At 46.9% G+C, this 12802-nt stretch overlaps 1 protein-coding gene across 2 annotated transcripts in view; it reads right to left on the reverse strand.

Annotated features, from left to right (window-relative positions):
• C5 (complement C5) overlaps positions 1-12802 on the reverse strand; it is a 106491-nt gene that overhangs the window by 2284 nt on the left and 91405 nt on the right. The window contains exons 36-41 of one of the 2 annotated variants that reach the window (XR_014785941.1): positions 10762-10867; positions 8723-8809; positions 8188-8277; positions 5758-5841; positions 3691-3829; positions 955-1166 (exon numbers count right to left, since the gene is read on the reverse strand). Coding sequence is in view for 1 of the 2 variants with exons in the window: in XM_084821290.1 (XP_084677416.1) it covers positions 1034-1166; positions 3691-3829; positions 5758-5841; positions 8188-8277; positions 8723-8809; positions 10762-10867 (639 nt within the window). In the remaining variant the exon portion in view is untranslated. Of the gene's footprint in view, positions 1-573; positions 1167-3690; positions 3830-5757; positions 5842-8187; positions 8278-8722; positions 8810-10761; positions 10868-12802 lie in introns of those variants that run through there. The other variant, XM_084821290.1, reaches the window with a different exon arrangement.

A 12802-nucleotide genomic window follows, 5' to 3' on the forward strand; every position in this document is an offset into this window, starting at 1 on the left:
TCACGAGCTCCCTTTCCCCCCACCCCTTTCCCCTTCCTTCTCCCTGTCTGAGTCTTCCATGATCTTTCACTGATCTCGCTCCTCTTCTTGCCACTTTAACTCCTTTCACGGAGGGAACTGAAGTGGAACACTAGGGGGTAATTTGATAGATCGTTATCTACGATCTATTTAAAAATGGAACAAAGGGCATTTAGTGCAGGAGACTCCTTGGACGATCACGGCATCATCTAAAGAGCCCACAAACCTCCGTGAGGGAGCAATCTCAATCGCGGGATAAAAGCTCTGTGTGAAGAAAGCCTAGGTCAGACCATTGGTGTATCTAAGCTCAATATTGTCAACACTGACTGGCAGCAAAGGCTCTCCAGGGTTTCAGGCAGGACTTTTTCCTGCCCTACCTGGGGCCGTCTGCATGATAAGCATGCACTCTGCCACTGTGCAAGAGGTCCTTCCCTTCTTAAAGACAGAAGGACAACAGAGGACAACAGATGCCAAACCTGGGAGGGGAAGCTCAGAGTTACACTGGCATGCCGCAACACACTGTGACTTAAATAAGCCACAGAGGGATGCGGTGATCATGTGAATTGGGTCAATGTTTATTCCCAGTAAAAACAAAATGCAAAATATGAAAAGTCATCACTTTTATCTGAGTGCAGCGGGTAAACACATGGAACAGATATGAGTTCTTGGTTGATTACTACTGACTCCCCTGTCGGTCAATATATTATGTGTCTGATATGAAACACCTACATTGATTCCAAACATTTGCAATATTACTTGAGGCGTACAACATCTTTTCCTCTCCATCCCTTTTGATATTTTCCATTTCATGTCATGCAGTTTCAAAGATCTTTGTTAACCCTACGTTTAACTCACTAATATATACAAACAAAGCTAGAATTCTCAGGTATTTCCTGCTCCTCCTCCCAATATGTAGGCAGGTCCAGCTATGAATACCATGGAAGGTCAGGAAGAATCGTAGAAATGCAGGTTCTAGGAATGCAGGTTCTGAGGGCCACAGGAGTTCTCCAGTAGTTTAACAGCCATTGATAAACAGATCGTCTGCAAACTCTTCCATTGACTCTATAAAGTCTTCGCAAAAATTGCAAGATGAACTCTCAGATGGCCACCACTCAATCCAAGTATCAGCATCTAAAGGATACTGGAATCTAGAAAGGGAGGAGGAGAACCTTTTTAAAAGGACAGGACAAAGGATGTGGATTGCTAGAGGAAACTCTGATGGCATAATGGGAAAACTTTGTTTTCTGCTGTGGGCGGTAGTCATTGTGAAAGGCCCAGAGAGAGAGAGAGAGAGAGAGCTGAGACATTTAAGAGCAGAACTACATGGTATAATAAACGTGGGACTGCTGCTAAAAATGGCAGCTCAGTAATGAGTGATACAATGGACTGCTGCATCCTGATCTTATTAAGCCGGGGTTTTCCCCACCCCTGCCAAAGATGCAATACAAGGAGGAGGGTGGGGAAAGGTACAACAGAACCACATCAGAGTAAACTACACATTACAGAGGGTGGGGGAAGGTGGAAATTAAACCCAGGGCTGCCCTTTTCAGTGGCAGCCCTGTTCTTATTATAAAATGCAGTTCTGCCCTGAGAAGGACAGGAGGATTTTTTTTCTGTCTCTGTGCTACCCCCAACCCCCAGTCTGGGGGGGAAAAAAAGATATAATCTTGTAAGAACCGAAACTGAAATTGCTCCATGAAATATGCTTTCTCACAATGCCAAAAGAAATAGTTTGGGTCATCTACAAAATAATATTTTTACTATTCCTGTTCTACTATTCCAAATGCTATGACACTGATGCTGTTTTAAGTGCCCCCCATCATAACAAAGCCCCTGCAAGTAGCCCCCTAGATTTCTTCTGGGTGTGCTTGGTTTCTACCTACAAAGAATTCTCATTTTTTAACGTGAGAAAATTCCCTGGGTTGGATTCTGGGTTTACTTAGTCATACTTACAGTAGACCCATTGAAATCATTCACTCTGAAATGAACCCAGTCAATGAAATCAAAGTTGGACATGAGTAGCTTAAGTCCCATCGATTTCAATTTGCTCTAAAAGCATGACTAAGGGCATCTCTACACCAGCCTAAAATCCTTCATTTAAAATGGGGCTTTCTGCTTCCGTTTTAAATGCAGGATCACGACGACTCCCTTTTTCACGCATTTCCTTTACCCCTTCCCTTTTCCCCCTCCTTCTCCCCTGTATCTGAGTCTTCCATATCTTTCATTGATCTCGCTCCTTTTCTTGCTGCTTTTCCTCTTTGCATGGAGGGAACTCAAGCAGCAGAACACAAGGGGGTAATTTGATAGCTCATTATCTTGGTTGGTTTTGACCTTTAAAACCCTATATGGTTCTCTGGCCCATCCTATCTTAAGGAGCGCCAGACAGGCCGCTTAACAAGATCAGCCTCGGATGGCCTTCTCTCTGTCCCATCAGCCAGGACAGCTAGGCTGGTGAGGACGAGGGAGAGGGCCTTCTCTGTGGTGGCCCCCACTCTGTGGAACTCCCTCCCTAGGGAACTCCACCATGCCCCCTCTTTAATGAGCTTCTGCCACACATTGAAAACGTGGTTGTTCAGGCAGGCATTTGGGATGAGTTAGGGTATTTTTTAGAAATATGATGTTTTTAATGTAGAACTTTATTGTTTTAAAATTGTATTGCTGTACATTGCCCGGCGTGGCCGGGTGACCGGCCAGATGGTAGATTAAGAAATTCAACCAATCAGTCAATCAATCAATAAATAATCAATCTACAACTTGCCCACACACCCATTCAGGATCACTTGGGGCGGGGGGAGATTAAAGCCGCTTCTCTCTCCCCCCACTCACAGCAATCCTGATGCAGGGAAGATCCCAGCCCCCCCCCGCCCCCCGCAACAGCTATACTGATCAGGATCGTGAAGGGTAGGAGTCAGAAGTCATGCTTGAAACTCCCATCTTCCACGTGATCCTGATGAAATTTGCTCATAGCAGCGGGGAAACACCGATCAGTTCCTCTCAGCCCAGCTCATGGGTGATCAGCTGCGCTGTGGGCGATAGTGAGTGGGGCTTCCCAGGGGCCACATGGAGAGCCGCATGCCTGCCTGCCCATGTGTGCCCTAAGCCTGCTCATGCCCCCTTCCTGTGCGTGGGGGGGGGCATTTTTGGCTACAGAAATGTTGGCACTCGCCTAAACATAGGAAATAGAGGGAATGATAAGCCAATGAGAGCCAGTGTGGTGTAGTGGCAAGAGTGTTGGACTAGGAGCTGGGAGATCCGGGTTCTAGTCCCCACTCAGCCATGGAAGCTCACTGGGTGACTTTGGGTCAGTCACACACTCTCAGCCCAACCCACCTCACAGGGTTGTTGTTGTGAGGATAAGATGGAGAGGTGTTGGATTGTGTAGGCCGCCTTGGGTTCCTTGCAAGAGGGGAAAAGGCAGAGTATAAATGCAATAAATAAATAAATAAATAAATAAATAAATGATAAACAGTACAACTGACGCCAGTTTTACGTGATAAACAGTACAATCCATCGGGAACGTCTCCCACACAACAGCCATTGATATGGATAGGGCTTGCGCAAGACTGTAAAGGCACTCTTGTACAACGCCCATTCGGTTCAAAGAAGCAGCTCTTTGCACGTCTGTGTCCTGCCCATACTGTCTCCTGCATATCCAAACTGTCATTCACTTACTTGGCATTGGCGCCCTCTCCTATCTTCAAAGCCTCCTTCCCCATGATCAAGTAATTCTCTCTTGGATTGAGCTGAACATCCAGGCACGACTTCTTTTTAGCAAAGGTGATTTCTGCGTTCTTCTCGGCAAAAGCCTCCCCTGGAGTCGAATTGAATGCCGTTAGAAGGAGCCAAACAGCAAGCAGATCTGGCCACTTCTGCGAGGCTGGGCCATCCATCTATCCCTCTTTCCACCCCTGGCAAATCAGCCTTGTTAAAGCCACCCACAAAAGCAAGAGCCTGTAGCTCCGTGCGTTCGCATGTGTTAGAGTGAAGCCTGGCAGCAGTTCTGGGGGCACGGGGGGGCTGAACGGGTACAAATGGGGGATCAGCAGCTGGACCACATCTGGAGGGCATGCAGCAACACAAAAACACTCCTGCTGCCACCAATTAAGTAGTTGATTGATTTAAAATTAATTTATTAAAATTAATTAATTCACAGTGAATTGTGAGTGTCCATCGTAAACCATCTTGAGAGATTATCAAAGTTGGCCTGTTAATATAATACAATACACACATGGTATATCATATTTAAAACAGTAAGTTAAATAGAGACAGTGTGGGGTAGTGGTTAGAGGGTCAGACTGGGACAAGGAAGACCTGGGTCCAAATTCTCCACTGAGTCATGAAGGTTGCTGGATGTCTGGGTGCCTCCTCGGAGGGAGGCTCAGAAGGCGACAACAAGAGAGAGGGTCTTCTCCGTTGTGGCCCTCCAACTATGGAATGATCTCCCCAATGAGGCCTGCCTGGTGCCAACATTGTTATCTTTTTGGTGGCAGGTTAAGACTTTTCTTTTTTCTCAGGCATCTGGCAGCATATGAAGAGTTTAATTAGGTCCTGGATTTGTTTTTATGGTTGATTGTTTCAAGGAGTTCTTAGATATACGTTGTCTTTACGTAGATTGTCTGTTTGTTGTGTTTTTATGTAAATGGGTTTTTAAACTTTGTTTCCTGTATTTTTAATGGCTCTTAATCTTTGTAAACTGCCCAGAGAGCTTAGGCTATGGGGCAGTATAGAGATGACGACGATGATAATGTCCTTAAAACAGCCTCCAGATGTTTTGGATTTGAACTCCCATCTGCCCCAGTCAACATGTTCAATGACCAAGAATGCTGGGAGTTGTAGTCCAAAACCTCTGGAGGGAAGGTTGGGTTAGAATGTTGGACTAAAGCTGGGGAGACCCAGGTTCAAACCCTTCTTCCAGTCATGAAGCTCATTGGGTGTCCTCCAGTTCTCAAAGGGTGGCTGTGAGGATAAAATGGCAGGAGGGGCGAGGCTTGCACACGGCCCAGATCTTCCTGAATATCAGTGTACTAAATAATATATGATAATAATATAAGCAAGCCACACACAGCAGCAGAAGCACAGATCTTGTTAAGATTTTTGATCACTCTCATCAAGTTTCTTATACATCCGGGCATTTTAGCTTTGAAGGGTACAAAAAAAAAAAAAAAGAGCTTAGACTATCATGAAAGTAGATCCTTCACCAGGTAATGGCTAAATAAGAACATTTAGGATCAGAGGCCTGTCGTCCTCTGGCTGCTGAACACTGGGGGCAAAAGAAGGAGGGATGCTACGACCTCACATCCTGCCTGTAAGCTACTAGTAAAGAACCTCGACAAGTTGGACTCTGGCTCTGATCCAGAGAGGTAATCCTTACACTTGCGAATAAGTGGAGGGCTGGATCTAAATTTAGTCCTACTTAAAATAGACCCACTGAAATCCATGGGACTCCAGTCAGTTAGCTTTCTAGACTTTTAGCTCTGCTGTTTTAAATCTGTATTTTAAATCTCTGCATTGCTGCTAGGTTTTATTCTGGCTGTACAGTTATTTTGTGGCTTTAATGCTTTTATATTTTATATTGTTTTACTGCATGCTTTTTGGTTTTACTTTTTGTGAACCGCCCAGAGAGCTTCGGCTATTGAGCGGTATAGAAATGAAATAAATAAAAAATAATAAAAAAATAAGCGGGACTAAGAACGGATCCATCTCGGTATCTTTTTGGGTCAGGATAACAAGTGCTCTCACCTCTTTTGTAGAGATCCAGGAGAATTGCAGTGTATTTGACGAAGCTTCCTTCTTCCCTGGAGGCCAGGATGTTCACTTTATAGACTAGGGGAGGGAGAAAATATTATTATTATTATTATTATTATTAAACACTGCCTGTTTCTGGATGAGCTTTTGTTCTTGGGTGTATTCACTTAAAATCAGATGGTCTAGAGGCTCTGTTGTTTTGCTGGCTGGGGGCTGCTGCGGTGCTGCTGCGACCCCCCCCCCCACTAGGGGCTCCTCCGACATTGACCTCAGAGACGCCACTATCGGAAATCAAGCAGGTGATGACCACGGAGAGGGATTTCACACCTGTGTCATGCTAGTTATGGAACTTCCTCCCCAAGGAGGCCTGGCTCTTGCACGCTGTATTGATCTTTTCAAATTTTCAGATCTTTTCAGCACCAGGTTAAGACATTTTTATTCTCTCGAGCATTTTAATGGTTTATGTTATTTTATTTATTTGCTACATTTGTGTCCCGCCTCTTCCTCCAAGGAGCCCAAGGCAGCGTACAGGATCCTCCATTTTATCCTCACAACAACCCTGTAGGGTAATTTAGGCCGAGAATCAGTGACTGGCTCAAAGTCACCCAGTGCATTTCACGGCCGAGTGGGGATTTGAACTCAGGTCTCCCAAGTTCAAATCCCCATTAACCATTACACCACACTGAGGTACTGTCTTTTTTTACATTTGTGTTTATAGTAATGGAAAGTTGCTGTGTTTTAAAACCCAAGAGATGAAATTTTCACTCTGCTGTTTTCATCAGTATTTGCCTTATTGATTTTTATCGTGTTATTGCATATATTTCGTTTTCATTTGCTTTGTAAGCCAACCCTGGGATAAATATTATGAAGGATGCCTTATATAAATACCTTCAACGCAATAAAATAAAGCCCAGATCCTCCACCCAGAAGGTTTTGCAGCCCCCAAACTGGTAAGTTCCAAACTGTATGCCAGAACATGCTAGTTGCTTTGGACTCCAACTCCCATCAGCTCCAGCCATTATGGCAAATGGTGAAGGCTGATGGGAGGTGCAGTCTGTAACATCTGAAGGGCACTGGGTTGAGGACAGCTGCAAGAGAGTTTAGGAGGAGCAGAGGAAGCTGCCTTATACTGAGCCAGACCCTTGTTCCATCTGGCCCAGTATTGTCAACACTGACTGGCAGCAGCTCTCCAGGGTTTCAGGCAGGGTTTTTTCCTGCCCTGACTGGAAATGCCAGGGCCTTTGGGGCCTTTGGCATGCTAAACACAAGTTCTGCCACTAAGCTACAGCCCCTTCCCTTCTTAGAAAGCAATCCTATGGTCCCTGGGTGAACATACCAGGGACCACAGGATTGTTTGGTTTCCCCTTCCAAGGTCGGAGACAGCACTCTGACCTTGGAAAGGGGAGTCAGAAATCTGACCCTCCTCCCCCGCCCCCTCATAGCCGGCTCTGGCTGCCCTCTGAGGTCGGAAAAGCCATCTTGGAGGAGGAGGAAAGGGGGTGTTCCAGTGAGCGGGGAGGGCAGATGTAGTGAGTTTATTGGTGAGCAATAAGGTGGACTTCACAGCATTCCTATATGCCATTGGTAGCCACCTAGAGACCTGTGTAGTTTGGCCTAACCACATAATAAGCCTTTCACATGCCTTAATTAGTAAGTACAGCCATAGCTGTTTGGCCTATGCCAAGCTACCTCATCTTTCAAAAGCGTAATATAGTGTACAAAGCCCTAAACAACTTGGGACCAGGATACATGACGGAGTGCCTTCTCCCTTACCAACCTGGTCACTGAGGACATCAGAAGGCACGCTCCTGGTGATTCCACATGGACGCATGGCCCAACTGGAGTCCACCCGGAGAAGAGCCTTTAGTGTGGTGGCCCCCTTCCTGTGGAACTCCCTGCCTCTGGAGGTCAAGCAGGTGCCAACACTGGGTTGTTTTCGGCGCCTCCTGAAAACAGCCCTTTTCCAGGAAGCCTTCCTTGGTTGACCAGCCTCGGTTTTACTGGCACTCTGTTTTCTCAAGAGGAATCTTAATATCACGTTCTTCCTTTTTATCTTCTGTTCATTTTATCTCTTGTTCTTCGCTTTCTTTTGCTCAGAAGCCCCCATCAAAGTGACGCTCCATTACGATGTAGTGCTGTTCTCTCGGGCACCTTTGTGGTGGGGTAAATGGTGGCATTTTGGAACAGCATTTCCAGACCAGCCCAAGGCTAGAAAACGTGCCCCAGAGTTTGAGCCTGGCCTGCACACATGCTGTGCCTCATAGGGGCCCAGAAGCACACACAGTTCACCAGCAGCCTCTGCAGACCCTGAGCCAGCCAGCAGCCTTCTTCTGGAGCCTTGGGTTGGTTCGGCTCCGGCTCCAAAGTTGCCATGCCATGACCTGCTGGTCTGTATTTGGCATGCGCCAGCCGTTCAAATCTTACCGTATGCAATGTTATTCTTGCAGGCCTCTTTCTTCCGCAGATCGCTGCTTATGGACTGGTTTTGTCTGGACTGCATGCGCCCACATTCCCCTGCATTTGGGGGAAACAGAATCAGCGTAAGCAGAATCTCTTCTTCAGAGTTCCAGTGCGGTGCCATGATGACTAGAAGGAGGGGACCTGAGTTCAAATCCTCATGCAGCCATGAAGCTCAATGGTGGGTGAATCAAATGTGGTTTAAACGTTTTTAAAAAGGGAATATGTAAACTCATGCTGCTCTGAGAGGAAGGACCAAACTAAAAGAGATGCTGGGAAACCTGGCCTGATGAAGGATTCTCAAGAACGTGCAAGCTTGCACACTATTTTATGACCTCTGAGATGGCATAAAAAAGTATTATCCTAATATGGATTTTGGAACTATATGATCCTGTAACTGCACATGAGCAGTCTAAACAACGGCCATGATCCTAAACAAACTTCTTGGGCATTAAGTCCCATTGAACTCAGTGGGGATTTACTTCTGAGTAGACACATTTACCTTCTATGCATTTGCATTCAGTGCCTTCACACAATCTTACAAGCGATTCTTCTCCATAAGCATTGTAAAATACAGTGCACCGTTTTTCTGTGGACGGGAAAGTAAGCGTACAATTTCAAAAAACGAGAGTGTGGTGGTTGTTCGTGTCATCAAAACCAGGATGTTCAAGAGAATGCAAGACAACTTCAATATTCTATTGAGAAACCAGGACTTCTCTATCCAGTGCATAAACTGTGGAATTTGCTACCACAAGACAGCTACCACAACTTGGATAGCTTTAAAAGAGATTAGACAAATTCATGGAGGATGAGATGATGATTTATAAAGTGCTTTGTTACAAAGTGCTGTACATAAAAGAAATAACTCTACAATTTAAAATACATAATTACAATAATTCTAGTACAACTTAGCTCCAAAATACAATATTATAACAATAGTCTTAATAACCCAAATAAACATAAACGCCATCAGCATACTTTACGACATAAACAACCAACCACTCCCCTCCTACTCAAAAAGATGAGTTTTCAAACCTTTCTCAAACACCTTCAAATTCTCAGTTAACCATAGCGGAAGCGGGAGAGAGTTCCACAGCTGTGGGACAAGGTCCTGGAATGCGCAATAATGAGACACCGCAATCCGTGAAGTAGAGCAGGTCAGAAGAGCCTGGCCCATGCATCTAGTGGCCCGCCTTGGGACATACCAGGACAGAAGAGAGGACAGATAGACTGGGTAATGCAACCTTAGGGCCTTAAAGGCTAGGACCAAAATCTTGTAAAGGGCCCTGGCCTTCAGTGGGAGCCAGTGCAAGGCCCTACGATAACAGGTGATAGCAACAAAACAGGGAAGGTCCAGGACAGTCCTGACAGCATTGTTCTGAACCAGGATTAAAGGATGGAGAGAGGGAAAAGGGAGGCCTGCTAGATGACTATTGCAATACTCTAGACATGACACCACTAAGGCCCGAACCATAATGTCTGCAGTCGCCTGCAGATCCAGCAGCTTTTCAGTAAGTAGAAATTACAAGTCCTCACTGTGCACCCAATAAAGGGTCATCCGCCAGGACCCCCAGGACCCTGGCAACAGGGACTGGGACAAGCTGAACACCTTGAAGGCGAAGGGAAGGGAAGGAGGGAAAAGGAGAAGGACGATCAGGGCGGAAAATCAAGATTTCATTTTTGTCCATGTTCAACTTGAGACGGTGGCAGAGGTCTCCGAACCCCACTCACCCGTCCAGTTCGGGGCATCTGGGGGGGGGGGGAGGCGATCCGTCCCTTCCCCCAAAATCCTCACTGGCCAGCTCCGCTCTGCGGCAAGTCCGCAGAGCCGCCGGCTGGGCCCGTCCGCAGCCGGACTTCCATCCGCTGCCGGTCTGGAGCCACAAATGGTGTCTGGCGTAGCGGATGCCATTTGCGTCCCCGCTTTAGCCATGATAGGCTATGTAAATATTTACGTAGCTTATCACGGCTAAAGCAGGGACGCAAATGGCGTCTGCTATGCTGGACGCCATTTGCAGCCGCAGACCGGGGCAGCGGACGGCAGCAGACAGACCCGGACCAGCAGGCGGCAGGTAAGGTCCGTCCAGGGAGAATTTTGCGGGGTGGCAAGGCGGAGTAGTCCGTTCCGCCACGGACTCCGGGGGGCCGGATTCTAAAGAATCCAGCCTTGTTGGAGTCCGTGGCGGATTTCTCCACCATCCCTAGACGGTGGGCAGACATCTACAAAGAAATCTGTAGCAAACAATCTCTCACTGATGCCCACTCTCTCTTCCCAGGCTAGTATCAATGGTTACTAGTCACAAAGGTTACATGCTACCTCCAGTATCAGAGGTGGTATGCCTATGCACACCAGTTGCTGGGGAACATGGGTGGGAGGGTGCTGTTGCACTAATGTCCTGCTTGTGGGTTCTCTGCAGACAGCTGCTTGGCCGTTGTGTGAACAGAATGCTGGGCTGGATGGACCCTTGTCCTGATCCAGCATGGTTCTTCTTTCATTCTTGTGAACTTAAGCATGGAAAGTGAGAGGAATGGACTCCTTACCAGGGGTGTGATATTCATACACAGTGAAGGTTCCTGGGCTTGCCATTCCAACACGGAATAGTTCAGTTACTTGGAAACCAATGCACAGGAAATTGCTCCCTGGAACCTATAGAAATTAATACAAGTTAGGACTGATTTACATGAGATGTTCTCTCACTGCAAGCTGCCTTTTTCTCTCTCTTTTTTCATTCTCCTGGCATTGAAGATCCATAAGTCCTAAGTTCATTAATGGATCAGCGGTGGCTGGGCGGGGGGGGGGGGGTCAACGTGAGTTTAGCCCACCTCAGGTCTGCTGAATGTGTAAGTTATACGAATTTAACTGTGCTGCATGGCCAAGATGTGGTACCAAACGGGGCTGATGATGCTCCCCGATTTTTCACAGGCACCAAAAAAGAATTTGATAAGGAATGCAAAATTCAGTACCCTAAAAGTTAAACTACAACAGGTCACTGAAGATACAGGATTAGATTTTTTCTCCCCTTCAAATCATGAAGTCAAAGAGGGCTGCCAGTTTGCTCAGGCAGCAGTATGTAGGAAAGCATTTAATCCTTCCCTTCTCCCCAATGTCATTTCCCTGCTCCAAGGTGCTGGACAAAGAAAAAATACAAGCACAGATCAGGAAAATCACACAGGGATAGAGTTAAGCACCCCTCTTCCTCCCCAAACAAATTGGCATACACACACCCTGCACCTGCATTTGAGTAAAGAAGAGAACGCTGGGATATCTGGTCGCAGATATGGTCAGGATTCCCTTAGCCCCCACTTCACTTCAGTGCCCAAACATACACAGACGAGAGGCTTCAGTCTACAGCTTTTAATCCATTACTTCACAGGGTCATACAGATGCAAATTCTTAGAGAACTCGCCATCTACAAGGAATGCCTTCAGGGGATCCAAATGGAATTTACGAGAGTTGTCTGCCATTTGAAGAGGGAGGTGGTCTCGCTAGCCTAACTTAAGGGGGGGAGGTCCCTCTCTTCTCGTGAGGCCTCTAAGCGCAGCTTTTCATGCAAGGCCAATCAGGTAGACCGTCTAAGTTCCGCCCCATCTTCTGTCTCTTTGCTCTGCGCCTGCTCCTGGCATCTATTAGGTCATTCTCCCCAAACCCCGCCTCCTCCTATTTGCTCACTTCGCTGCCTCTCTTGGGAGGGGGGGTGAGGAAGGACCCTCCTGCTCAGCCATCTGTCTGCTTGTAACCTGAGAAGCAGGCCTAGTCATATCTGGACTAGCCTGGGAAAACACCTCCCCCATGTCTGACGGTTCTCCGTCAGAATCTAAACTGCTATGCCACTCCCTGCACTCAGAAACACCCCTGACAGATATTCTGTATTATGTGTTGTTTGGCCCCAAGTATCTCAGTTCTCAGCATATTAAAAAAAACAACAACCCACAAGTTGCTAGCCCTCATGACTCAATAGATCTCAAAATATACTGTAAAATGTGAATGTGATGTGAAGCCAGAACATCCAGGCCACAAAACCTTTAACTGCGCTAGGGCTGAGCTGTAGGCAGTGGTCTGAGCCAGGAGTTGCACCAGCAGATTGCAGTCAAGGGACAAAACCAGAACTCAGGATGCGAGAGCAAGTCAAGCATGATGAACAAACCAGGAGGCAGGGTCAAAGAGCAACCTAAAGAGATGGGAACACACCAACACTCAAGAAGATAACATTGCTCTGGCAAGGCTCTGCTGGAACAGGAAGCCTGTGTATACGCCTTCCTGTCCAGGGGTGTCCAATGGCTAGTCTGGGTGGGCGGCGTCAGTCCAGGGCCTGCAGGTATTTCACTGCCTAGGTCAGGGGTGGGCAACTGGTGGCCCTCCAGATATTTTGCCCTACAACTCTCATCAGCCCTAGCCAGCATAGCCAGTAGTGAGGAATCATGGGAGTTGTCATCCAAGAATTTCTGGAGGGCCACACATTTCCCACCCCTGGCCTAGGTAGATGCTGCAAACCCACAGTTTGGTGAGGTCACCACATGGGCACACAGATCCCAAAATGATCACTTCAAGTCCCAGCAGCTCCTGACCAATGGCCACCGCTCC

Source organism: Heloderma suspectum, chromosome 14, assembly GCF_057233095.1.
Source record: "Heloderma suspectum isolate Gila_16-S chromosome 14, 16-S_ref, whole genome shotgun sequence".
NCBI lineage: Eukaryota > Metazoa > Chordata > Lepidosauria > Squamata > Helodermatidae > Heloderma > Heloderma suspectum.